This window comes from Garra rufa, chromosome 19, assembly GCF_049309525.1.
Source record: "Garra rufa chromosome 19, GarRuf1.0, whole genome shotgun sequence".
NCBI classification, from domain to species: Eukaryota; Metazoa; Chordata; class Actinopteri; order Cypriniformes; family Cyprinidae; genus Garra; species Garra rufa.
The window spans coordinates 31,064,010-31,076,930 of NC_133379.1; the positions used below are offsets into that span (position 1 = coordinate 31,064,010).

Here is a 12,921-nt window from a genome sequence, read left to right on the forward strand (position 1 = left end):
TAACGCATCTAGTTTGACGCATGTACGTTGAAGCTGGCAACGCTTGCTTTTTGGTGCGTTCACACCGCACACGTCAGGCAACGCTCCCAACGCATCTAGTTTTTTGCACACTTCCCCTGAATAAACCATGGCAAACTATTGGGACTGGACATTTTGGAATCCTCTCATGACCATGTTTCGCTAGCTAACGAAATGGGAAATAATTACGTTGAGAAAAAATTTGACATCCCGATCTCTTCAGCGATCTTCATCCAAGCAAGTTCCTTTACATTCCTGTCTTTATACAACAACGAGGACGGATCATACAATTCTCTGCGATTGCAGACGGCTAGAATAAGCTTGTAGCCGTCTGCAATCGCAGAGAATTGTATGTTGTTGTTTTTTCTGCTCCCGCTTCATTCAAAATACGTGTGGTGACGTCGCTACAGTGAGACGCTCTGATTGGTTGACGCACTGCGTCAAGTGCGTCAAGTCCGTCAAAAGTTCAGCTAGCTGAACTTCTGCTTTGCTTGCGTTTGCTGCGTTGACGCTTGAAACGCAGGTAACGCTTGAAAAGTTGACGGATCCAACGGACACAACGCAACGCAGAGCCTCTGACGGACCTCTGACGGACTCAACCATTGACTTTACATGTAATCTTGCCGCAACTGACGCATGACGGTTGGGGCGGTGTGAACGCAGCATTACAGGTTTGAAACGACATGAGGGTTAGTAATTAATAACAGAATTTTTATTTTTGGATGAACTATCCCTTTAACATATTGACTAAGCTTATAAAAGTGACCAGTGATTTCTGACATATTGCTAGTCTAAGTTCCTGTGTCATTTGTGTTTTCAGAGAGAAATGTATCAGCGTGTGTTCCAGAAACCTGCCGATCGTCACTCTGATTTCTCTCGTCTGGCCCGTGTTCTCACAGGCAACGCCATTGCGCTGGTGCTGGGGGGCGGAGGAGCCAGGTATGCACTTGTTACATCTTTTAAAAAAACAGAAATAAAACTATGAAATTGAAGAGAAAACACCTCCACTATTTTGAATGCATTTCCACACTCCCACTCTTGTTGACACTACTGTGGCATTTTCCTTTAAAAGCCCTTTACCACCTCCTCTCAGTCTTTGTTTGACCTCTTTCCAGTGTTGCTCTCTTTCTGTCAATTTAATTTTTTCTGACAGCTTCTGTTTGTCTATTCTGTCTTTTTCGTGGTTGGCAGGAGGTGTTTAAAGGTTGGTTGCTATTTTTTGCTTTCATTCCTTTTGTGTAGTAACCTGTGATTTGATTCTGTGTACAGTGTTAACTCTACCCAGGTAGACAAAAAAACCTATAGTGCTGTTCAAAAAGAGAAAAACGCAATGCTCCTTTCTAGTTGTTGATTTTAATCAATTTGGGCTTCATCCTTTTTTCTTTTTTTTTTTTTTTTTGGACCAAAGTGAAAGGTTATGTGTTGATTGGCTTTGTATCACTGAGTTTATTTGCCCCCCTCATTCTCCTCTTCACATCTTCCCTCTTTCAGGGGCTGCTCTCAGGTGGGCATCATTCGAGCGTTGAGTGAGGCGGGAATCCCCATTGATCTGGTGGGCGGCACCTCTATCGGATCCATGATGGGCGCGCTGTATGCAGAGGACCGCAGTTACAGCAGGATGAAGATCAGAGCCAGAGAGTGGGCAATGGTGCGAAACACTCAAAAATCTGAAATAAACCTTGTGCTTCTTTAAAATGCATCCCAGTGCTCACCAAAAAATAGAAACCAAGCACGCTTTTACTTTTTTCTTTTTCCAGTTGTCTTTACATTAACTTTCTTTTTCATATTCTTTTCCTCTCCTTTTTCGTTTTCATTCTACTTCTTTTAATTTTTTCCCGCTCCAATATTCTTTATCCTATATGTCTTATCCTATATGACTATATATGTCTTTTTTCCTTTTAGTATTTTTTTCTCCATTCATATCCTTTTTATTTCATTTTCTTATTCATTTTAATTTCCTTTCCTGTTTCCGCTTAATTTAATTTTACTATTCTTTTCTTGTCTTTTTATATTTCCTTTTTTCCTTTTTTCTTTTTTGTTGTTTTCTGTTCCTTTTTCCTTTTAGTATTTTTCTTTCATTTTCTTTATTCATATTAATTTTATTTTTCTATTTTACTATTCTTTTCTTGTCTTTTTAGTAGGGCTGTCCCCGACTATGAATTTTCATAGTCGAATCAGAATTTTCGAATCTTTCTATAGTCGACCGATAGTCGAATCATCTAGGCTTATGTGCGTGTGTGAATGGGTTGGGAGGGGCACGACACTATAGTCAGCAGGAGGGTAAAACTATTTTTATTTTATTTTATAAGCGACCAAAACTGCCTGCCAACTGACAGACAAACTTATTTAGGTTTAAATAAAAACACAGAACGCGTCTTTTAGTTCTAAAAACGCGAGGCGCACAGCACTGCCTTTTTTGGTGACTTTTAATGAAAGAGCAGTGTGCTGCGGTTTTTTTATGTTGCTAAGCAACGACCAAAACAGCTGTCCTCGAGCGCTCTAAAATCTTAGTTTTTTGCTGTTAAGTAAACTGTCATATTAGCAGAAACCCTAAATAATACAGCTCCGGGTTACCCACGATAGACACCAAAGGTTTCTCCTCCATTTCTTGGAGTCTCCGGACTTTTTAAGCAACGGTAAACTTTCGCCATCACAACAGAAGGCCCGCCTCTCCATTCATTCGATTGGACAATGGAAAAGAACGCGAATGACGTTGGGCGTTTTTCCGCTCAGAGTTGATTTTTTTTTTTTCAACTTCAGGCGCTCAGAGCACTCCTGCAAAACGCGAGGCGCAGCAGGCGGCGAAAACGCGAGGCGCCCGGTGCGCATAAACAGCGTGCAGAACGCTCACTGCCAACAGAAAACCATTCAAAAGAGGCGCCTCCAACTGCAAAAACGCGTTCGGTGTGATCGCCGCCATCCCTGCCGTCAAGATGGTCCTCATCTCGTCATGCATCAGGGAAAGTGAAAATTAAATTAGTCACAGGGGTGGTTGGATTTATTCACAAACACGTTAAAAATATTGATTGAACGCTTCTTTCTTTTCACTTTTGTTTTTACTGCATTATCATAATCAAAGGCTGTATATAACTTAATATAACCGTACAAAACCAGTAGTTATGTGTGCAATTAGACATTGAGCACCCCCATATTGGCAAAATGGTATGATGCTCGTTTCACCCGCGAAGATTCGACTGTGAGATCGGTGGTCGAATCAGGCTCCGCATATCGATGCATCGAATCTTCGACTATTCGGGGACAGCCCTACTTTTTAGATTTCCTTTTTGCTTTTTTGTTGTTTTCTGTTCCTTTTTTTAAGTATTTTTTTGTTCTTTCTCATATTATTTATTTTCCTACATTTTCCTTTCTTTTTCCTTAGCTATTCTTTATCATTTTCTTCTTTCCAGTCTTTTTCATTGTTTTGTTTTACTACTCATTTTTCATTTACTTATCCATTTACTTTTCTTCTTCTTTTTAATTTTATTTCCATTCTATTTCCTATTATTTTCCCTTTCTTTCCTTCATTTCCTTATTTAATTCATTTTCCTGTTCTTTTAATTTCCTGTTTCTTTTCTTTTTTTCTGTTCTTTTTTATTATTTATTTTCTTTCATTTTCATTTCCTTTCATGTTTCTATTTTTTCTTTTTTTTACTATTCTTTTCTTGTCGCTTTTAGTTTTCCTTTTTTCGTTTTTGTTTTCTGTTCCCTTTTGCTTTGTTTTTTCCCCTGCTTTTCCTTTTCTTCATTCATATTATTTTTATTTTATTTTTTAATTTTCTTTCTTTTTTTATTTTTATTTTTCCTTTCTTTCTCTTTACTTTTCTTTTCCTTTTCCTATTCCTTATCTTTTCCTATTTCCTTATTCCTTATCACCCTTTTCCAGTCTTACTCTTACTCTTTCTCATTTTCATTCACTTTTCTGTTTACTTTTCTATTTCCTATTATTTTTCACTTTCTTTCTTTCATATCCTTTATTTAATTCCTTTCCTATTCCATTTTATTTCCATTCCTTTTTCTTTTCTTTTTTTTTCTTTTCTTTTCTATTCCTTTCTTTTCCTTTCGTTTCCTTTCCTTTCCTTTTTCTTTTCCCTTTTATATTCTTTTTTTCTTAATTATTTTCTTAAAAAGTTTATTTCATTTTCTTATTCATTTTCATTTCATTTCCTTTCCTGTTTCCTATTCTTTTTTTCTTTTATTTAATATTCCTTTCCTGTCCCTTTTAGTTATTTTTTTCTCCTTTTTTCTTTTTCTTTCTTTTTTATTGTTTTCTGTTCCTTTTTATTTTTGGTATTTTCCCCCCTTCTTTTCTTCATTCATATTCTTTTTCTTATTTTTTATTTTAAAATTTTCTTTCTATTTTTATTTTTTCATATTTTTTTTCTTTTCCTTTTCCTATTCTTTATCCGTTCCTTCTTCCAGTCTTTTTTTTGCTCCATTTTGTTTTTCTACTCATTTTTTATTCTCTTCATTTTTGTATTATTATTTTTTTCCTTTAATGTTTATTTCCTTTTCATTTTTTTACTGTTTTATTATTCTTTTCTTGTCCCTTTGTATTTTCCTACTCATTTTTCCATTACTTTTCTATTATTTTTTGTTCCCTTTCCTTTACCTTTTCATTTTCTCTTCATTTTCTTTCTTTTTTTACTTATTCCAATCTGTCGCATTGTTTTTCTTCCAATTTAAAAGCAACTTAAATTGGACACAAAAAGCTAACTTTGTTCTCCTTTCCCCCTCTGCAGGAAATGACATCAGTGTTTAAGAAAGTGCTAGACTTGACCTACCCTGTTACTTCAATGTTTTCCGGTGCTTCATTTAACTCCAGCATTAATACTGTCTTCAATGACAAACAGATAGAGGTAGGAAACTGACTCTTCTTGGCTCAAAGTATCCTACATTGGATCACAACCTGCCACATTCAGCATCTTAAATGCGTTTGGCTCGTTTACAGGACCTCTGGATCCCATATTTCAACATCACCACAGACATCACTGCCTCCACAATGAGAGTGCACACTGACGGTCAGTACTGTCACACACTCCACCCGCATTTATGAGCCTCTGCTTAACCAGGATAAATGTCTGACGTTTCCTGTCCCTGCATTCACAGGCTCCCTGTGGAGGTATGTGCGTTCCAGCATGTCTCTTTCTGGTTACCTGCCACCATTGTGTGATCCAAAAGATGGACACCTGCTCATGGACGGAGGCTACATTAACAACCTGCCAGGTGTGTATAAGGACATTAGCTCCCCGCTGTAAAACCTCTTTAGCTTCTGACAGTCAAATCCCAATATACAATGACAAATGCACTATTTCATAAATGCAAATTTTTTAAAATAATGTAGCCAGACAGTTAACTATTGGCAGAAAGTCTGGACCAAGATTATTTGGCTCATTCTAGCCAAGGACCGCCTACTTAGACAGGAAATATCTTTCTGGGGGAGGGTTCTAAAATAGTCAGATAAAACTTTGGGCCATTTTTGTGTGCAACTTGCATCTGACATTCAGTGAATAGACCGTGGGTGGACTTGAGTGTGCAGACTACTGCTATAAGATCTGAAGAATTGGGTAATTTTGATCTTTTTATAATAATGGATTTTCATTGTTGAGGGTGTTGTCTTCTTTTCCTGTTTCAGCGGATGTGGCACGCTCCATGGGTGCCAAGGTGGTTATTGCCATCGATGTGGGCAGCCAAGATGAAACCAACCTCACCAACTATGGGGATGCCCTTTCTGGCTGGTGGCTGCTATGGAAACGGCTCAACCCACTGGCTGAGAAAGTCAAGGTGAGCGAGACCATTAGCTAAGTGCAGTGTTTACTTAATTAGGCAAGCGTCACTGTTACTATTGCTCATACTTGTAAAGGTGTGGCCACATTTACTGTGCATCATTTATCACTACACTACTGACAATAGACAATGGACCTAAAAAATTGTGCTTACATGACCGCACCTTAAGTGTCAACTTTTAGTGATTATGAAAGATTCATTCAAACTTGCCTAATCAAATGAATGATACTGAAACTTGCAAATGGAGAAGAGTTAAGTTATTGCTTCAAGCTATTCGATTTATGATTTTTACCCGGCAGAGGTAAAACTGGCAAAAATATCCCATAGATTTGCATTAATAGGAGAACCTAAGGCATATTTAGTAAGTTATTAAAGGGATAGTTCAGGCAAAAATGAAAATTACACCATGATTTACTCACCCTCAAGCCATCCTAGGTGTATATGACTTTTTTTTTTTACAGACGAATACAATCAGAGTTATATTAATATATGTCCTGGCTCTTCCAAGCTTTATAATGGCCGTGAATGGCTGATTTTCAATCTGAAATTGAAGTCCAATAAAGTGCATCCATCCATCTTAAAAAGGGCTCCACATGGCTCCAGGGGTTTAATACAGGCCTTCTAAAGTGAATTGATGCATTTGTGTAAGAATTATCTATATTTAAAACTTTATAAACCATAATCTCAAGCTTCTGCTTGCTGTCATAAGTGCAGTGGAGAGAACAAAACAAAACATTGGTCATGAATTAGAAGTACAAAATGAGGATACAATAAAGTGCATAAATTCCTAAAAAGTACTCTCCATGGGTCCAGGTGGTTAATAAAGGCCTTCTGAAGTGAATCGATGCGTTTGTGTAAGAAGAATTTAGAATTTTGTAAACTGTAATCTCTAGCTTCTGCTTACTGTCGTAAGGACTGTGGATAGAACAAGACAAAACACCGGTCATAAAGTACAAAATGAGGATTTGTTAAAAAAAAAAAAAAAAGAGAGAGAGAGAAAGACTGGTTTTCCTTTCACTCACTTGTGAATGTGCATACAACAGTTAGCGGAAGCTAGAGATTATAGTTTATAAAGTTGTCAAAATTGGATATTTTTCTTACACAAATGCATCAATTTGCTTCAGAAGGCCATGTGGAGCTCTTTTTATGATGGATGGATGCATAGACTTCAAAATCTCGACACCTTTCACTGCCATAATAAAGCTTGGAAGAGCCAGGACATTTATTATTATAACTCTGATTGTATTTGTCTGAAAGAAAAAAGTCATATACACCTAGGATTAGGGCTGGGCGATTTGGCCTAAAATCAAAATCTCGATTAATTGAACATTTTAACCCGATTACAATTAATGAACGATTATTTTATTCATTAATAAAATTATATTTAATTATATTTAAATAATATTTATTTTTTTGCCCTCATAGTTCACTGACAAGTTTTGTACAGTAAATATGCTCACATATTACAAGTGAGAGATTTTTGAATGAAGGGTGCACACACTATCTACTATCTATGATTATTTATTGAACATCAGTGTTGAACAACTGAAATTAAAGCACACATTGCTTAAAACGAAAAGTCACATTTTTCTTAAATTAGTGAAAATAAATACACTTGCACTTTTGGAAACAAAATAAATTATTTATAAAATAATAATAAATATTAAAAGTAGAAAATAAGCAGTATCTTTTCTAAATAAAATTACTCTTGTATATCCTGTAAATACTTTTTACTGTATAAATACTGCTTAAGCTCTCCATCGACACGTCGGCGGAATAACATAGCCTAATGGAGCTGGGTTACGTGACTCCACACGCAGTAGGGAAAGTAATTGAAATAATTGACCTGGAAAAATTTGATCGATTATAGGTTCTGAATGTCGATTTCGATTACTTTTCGATTAATCGCCCAGCCCTACCTAGGATGACTTGAGGGTGAGTAAATCATGGGGTAATTTTTACTTTTGGGTGAACTATCCTTTTAACTAGCAACCACACAGAAAAAAGTAGTTGCAACCACTTTTGCACTCACAGACACTTAAATGTTCTTCTGAAAATGTCTCTCTTTGTGATAAAGTTGTTGTGGCTATTTCAGGTGTTGAATATGACTGAGATTCAGGCCCGGCTGGCCTATGTGTGCTCAGTGAGACAACTTGAATCTGTTAAGAATAGCGACTACTGTGAATACATCAGACCTCCCATCGACAGATACTGCACACTTGAGTTTGGCAAGTTCGACGAGATCAGCGTGAGTTTTATCTCCTTTACTTTTTGAGCTTCTGCACTCTATTATTTTTGGTTGGCCACATATGTGTTTGTGTGCGCATGTAGGAAGTGGGCTACCAGCATGGGAAGACGGTGTTTGATGTGTGGTGCAGGAGCGGCGTGGTGGAGAAGATGATGAAAGACAGACATCAGGAGGAGTTCCACAAAACACGAAGCAACAATGTAAGCCTGGATCACCTGAAAAAGAGTTCTGTTGTATGTCGAAACAGTTCCTCACTTCGTTTTATTGTTGTTTTTGCAGTTGGTGACTTGTCCAAATGCTTCCTTCACTGATCTGGCTGAAATTGTCTCACGGATTGAGCCAGTCAAACCAGCTCTTGTGGATGGTAAATCAATGTTAACATTTATAAATATACTTTTAAAAGCACATTTGGCAGTCTGTTTGAGAGACTTTGGCATAAATTCCCAGCATATTGATTTGTTTTTGGCTTCTGCTTAGTTGGATGTCGTTTAGTGTTGTGTGATTTGTGTACTAACATCGTTAGGCTAATGGGACGGAAATATCTTCATCTCTCCCACAGATGAATCGGACTATCACACAGACTATGAAGAAGAGATGGCAGAGAGCGCTCTATCAGACATTGAGCTCTATAACCATTACAGTGAGCACACAGAGGAGGAACTAACCGCAGACACTGTAAGTCTTAAATACACATGCAGACTTAAAAATGACGTATTGTACACTTGTGGCATTTTATTCTTGGTCATAATGTCTAACTTTTTCTTTCACCAAAACAGTCCTAATTTATGTTAATTTTTACCATAAATGTATACATATAAGGCAAGCACACATTAAATTGATTAAACATTACAGTAAAGAATAGTGCTGTCAAAATTAACGAAGGCAATTAATTGTTTTAGTATAATGGTGTTAAACATATTTAATGTATTTAAGGCAGGGGTGGGGTTAGGGTTGGCCCCCCATTACAACTGCTGCTTCTGTTTTTTTTTCTTGACAAGAAGTGTGATTATTTAGTTGCGTAACGTCTTTGCGACCACATCAAATGGGAAACTTTTCATACACACACTCTAACTTCGCTTCAGCACCAGGCACTAGTCAAACAAGCGCAGAATTTACGTATTTACCTCTCTTATCAGACGTTATTCTGTGCTTGTGCCACAAGCACTTTAATTGTACACACAAATGTATCAAAGCAAATATTAACGCGTAAATGAAACTACAAGCATGTGTGTTAGATCCGCGTCATGTTCAGCAGTGGCAGCTCTTAAAGTAATAGCAGCCAAATAACCTAATAACCAGCTGCTGTGTCTGTTAATCAAAGAACAAAATACAAAAGGAAATCAGTAACTTTTATAGCTTTAAGGATTTATCTATATTTAGTTTAGAATATAGCGTTTGATAACTTTGTTCAATATCTGTATATTTCCTACTTGCTGAAGGGGAAGGGTAAAAAATGGGTTTATCTGAAGGTTGTTTTAAGTTCCCTTAAACTAGAAATTGTTATTTTTTTTTTAAGTCTAATAAATGTTAAAATTGATAGCTCTCAATTAAACTGTAATGTTGAAAGGCTATAGTCAATGGTTAAATATTAGGGAAAAAAATGATTTCCTAGAGACATCAGCAATATTGGTATCAGTAATACCTTCAGTCATAAAAAATGTATACTGTCTTTGTCATCTCTACATTAATTTGAAGATTGAATGTGAAACTAATTAATCGTGATTCGTTTCAGAAAAAACGTGTGATTTTAATTTGTGTTTTATCAATTGACAGTACTAGAAAAAGACATTAATGTTACAGAAGATTTGAGTGCATTTTTCAATTAATCAAAGAATCCTGAAAAAAAAAGCATAATATTAAGGAGCACAGCTGTTTTTAACACTGACAATAAGAAATGTTTCCTGAGTACCAAATCAGCATATTAGAATGATTTCTGAAAAATCACGTGACTCTGAAGACTGGATTCACAGGAATAAATTACATTAAAAAAATTTAAATATATAAAAAGTTTTTATTTTATTTTAATATTTCACTCTTACTGTGTTTTGATCAAATAAGTGCAGTTTTTGTAAACATAAAAGACATTCAAAAATATAAAAAAATTGTACTGACCTCAAACATTTGAAATGTTGAAGTTCAAAAACAAAACTGATAATTTACTCACCCCCTTGTCATCCAAGATGTTCATGTCTTTCTTCAGTTGTAAAGAAGTTTTTTTTTTTCAAAAAACATTTTAGGATTTTTCTCCATATAGTGGACTTCTGTGGGGCCCTCGAGTTTGAACTTCCAAAATGCAGTTTAAATGCCGCTTCAAAGGGCTCTAATCCCAGCTGTCGGTTATCTTCCAAAAAAATTTACAATTTATATACTTTTTAACCTCAAATGCTCATCTTGACTAGCTCTGCGTGCACTCTACTTTTTTCTGGTTCAAGACATATCTAATTTTCTCCTCCAACTTCAAAATCGTCCTACATCACTGTTTTACCTTTTTTTGTAAAGGGTGTTTGATCTTTGCATTTTTACTTTGTAAACACTGGGTCGGTATCATAGCAGCGATGTAGAGCATTTTTGAAGTTGGAGGAGAAAATGAGATGGGAGTTTTTTGACATGCCCTAACTGTCTTGAACCAGAATACACAGCGTACACGCAGAGCTAGTCAAGATGAGCATTTGAGGTTAAAAAGTATATAAATTGTAATAAAAAATAAATAAATAACCGATCTTTTAACTAGATAAGACCCTTCTTTCTTGGCTGGGATCATTTAGATCCCACTGAAGCTGCAATTAAACTGCATTTTGGAAGTTCAAACTCAGGGGCACCATAGCACTCCACTATATGGAGAGAAATCCTAAACGTTTTCCTCAAAAAAACATTATTTATTTATGGCTGAATAAAGAAAGACATGAAACATCATGGATGACAAGCGAGTGAGTAAATTATCTGTAAATATTTGTTCTGGAACTGAACTTCTCCTTGAACGTCCACATAGTACATCAAATAAGAAAAAGCAAAAAAAGTCCAATGAAATCCTAAAAATAAAACTGATTGATCATATTGATGCTTATGTCCAGGATGAAGAATTCGAGAGGTCACACAGGCAGCGTGTGCGTTCTGACGTGGAAAACCTTGGACCGGTGTCCTCCAAAACCCCACAAACCTCCAGCCCCAGTCCTCCAATCCTCCACACCAGAAAAGGACTGAAACCCGTCCATCCCGACCACTGACCCAGATATCAGCATGGCAGAGAACAAACACTGACACTCCCGTGAAATGGGCTTTGGCCTTCTATATACATTCCAGTCACACAAAGTACATCCAGGCCTTGAGGAGCAGGAACCGAGTATCTTGTGTATTTACACAAGCCTTTTCTTCTCCTCTCATACAAAAATCCAAAGAAAACATCAGTTGTACTGGAAGTTTAAAATGGACGTACTGGGGTTAAAATAATACCCGGCCTTACATTTGAGCGGTAACTCAAGACAATCCCAGAGTAACTGTGAAATTTCATGCTGACTATGAACTTTTTTGAATGCCAAGCATGAACTTGAATTACACATTACTCAATAGAGGCAGAAATTCCACGATTAGGACAATCAGCTACAACATTGTCTACAAACAGTTAGATTGGATTACATGTTCGGTTGATTCTTTCTCCCATCAATGAAATAGCAGAAAAGAGTGAAATAATGATTTAGAGTTAAAGAAAAGAAAGTGATATTGAACACAGAGTTCTCTATTTATAAGCTCAGATGACTGATGTTGACTTTGTTTCAATTAAATCTTTCAAAACCGTTAGGCAAGTCGATTTGTCCCACAACTTGGCTGTTTCATGAGTGATCGAGTGACCTGCGTCGTAAATCATACCGAAGGTGTCTGATCAGTTAACCGTACCTCTAGCTGCAAGTGATCAAACAATACGACTCAGAAAAGCAAGCCTATCAATGCAATATTTTTGATATTTCTTGTTTTCGTTGTGAAAAATTGCCGTATGATACCTGTAGTGCCTTTTAACCTTTATACTAGCTATACAAGACAATGGGATTTCGGTAATGATCCGAAAATATATTAACAGTCTAACCACAATGCCAGTATTGATTAATATGTATGTGTAAGGTATCATTTGAGTTTTGTTTGTGCCGCCATGACTGACATTAATTTTGAGATTTGCGGTCAGGCCATTGTTTTTGAATCTTCTGGAACAATCATAGTGCTGTGTGCCAATAGTGTCACTTAAATCTGTTGTAACACTGTGGTAAAGCTAAAAAAAAATGCACTTACGTTATCAGCATTGGTTGTTTATAAAGGGTCAGTTTGTATCCAAAGTAAAAAAAAAAAACAATATGGACATCTGCAAAGCCAAATGAGAATATGCAATTGATGGAAGAATCTAGTGTCATTCTACAAACATCTGCAAGTGCTGATTCCTAATAAACTGCGTTTTGCTTTTGTCTTGACTTCCAGTCTTCAAAGGCAGTTGAAGCTTTTGAAATATTTGTTTATTTGCATATGTTGCATAATGCAGGGCGGCTCACGTTTACCCTGTCTGCTGTACGCTGCACTCCAGGAGCCGTGTGTGCCTGGTGGTAATTATGAGGAAGAATTATGGGATTCGGCTTCAAGTCCGTGGTTTTTCTGCCTAATGTAGATGCTGCCGTCTTCAATCATTGCTCGGTGCCAAGTCTGAGCAAAACAGCCTCAGCAGGCCGCTGCACGTGAGATTTAATGCTCTCAGACATGTAATGAAGACAAAACACTTCCAAATGTGATGTGAAGTGAGAACTAGGACATAATCACACATGATGAACAAACGTCCTATGTATCACATGCACTGAAGTGTGCAGCTGTGCTGAGTTTAGGGTCAGTCAAGTGTT

At 36.7% G+C, this 12,921-nt stretch overlaps 1 protein-coding gene across 1 annotated transcript in view; it reads left to right on the plus strand.

Annotated features, from left to right (window-relative positions):
- Positions 1–12,504, plus strand: part of LOC141292446 (patatin-like phospholipase domain-containing protein 7) — a 109,206-nt gene extending 96,702 nt beyond the window's left edge. The window contains exons 26-36 of the mRNA XM_073824463.1: positions 839–957; positions 1,510–1,666; positions 4,758–4,874; positions 4,967–5,036; positions 5,125–5,241; positions 5,651–5,799; positions 7,898–8,050; positions 8,134–8,250; positions 8,330–8,414; positions 8,610–8,725; positions 11,122–12,504. Of these exons, the coding sequence (XP_073680564.1) occupies positions 839–957; positions 1,510–1,666; positions 4,758–4,874; positions 4,967–5,036; positions 5,125–5,241; positions 5,651–5,799; positions 7,898–8,050; positions 8,134–8,250; positions 8,330–8,414; positions 8,610–8,725; positions 11,122–11,274 (1,353 nt within the window). The 3' untranslated portion in view covers positions 11,275–12,504. The remainder of the gene's footprint in view (positions 1–838; positions 958–1,509; positions 1,667–4,757; positions 4,875–4,966; positions 5,037–5,124; positions 5,242–5,650; positions 5,800–7,897; positions 8,051–8,133; positions 8,251–8,329; positions 8,415–8,609; positions 8,726–11,121) is intronic.
- The last annotated feature ends 417 nt before the right edge of the window (positions 12,505–12,921 follow it).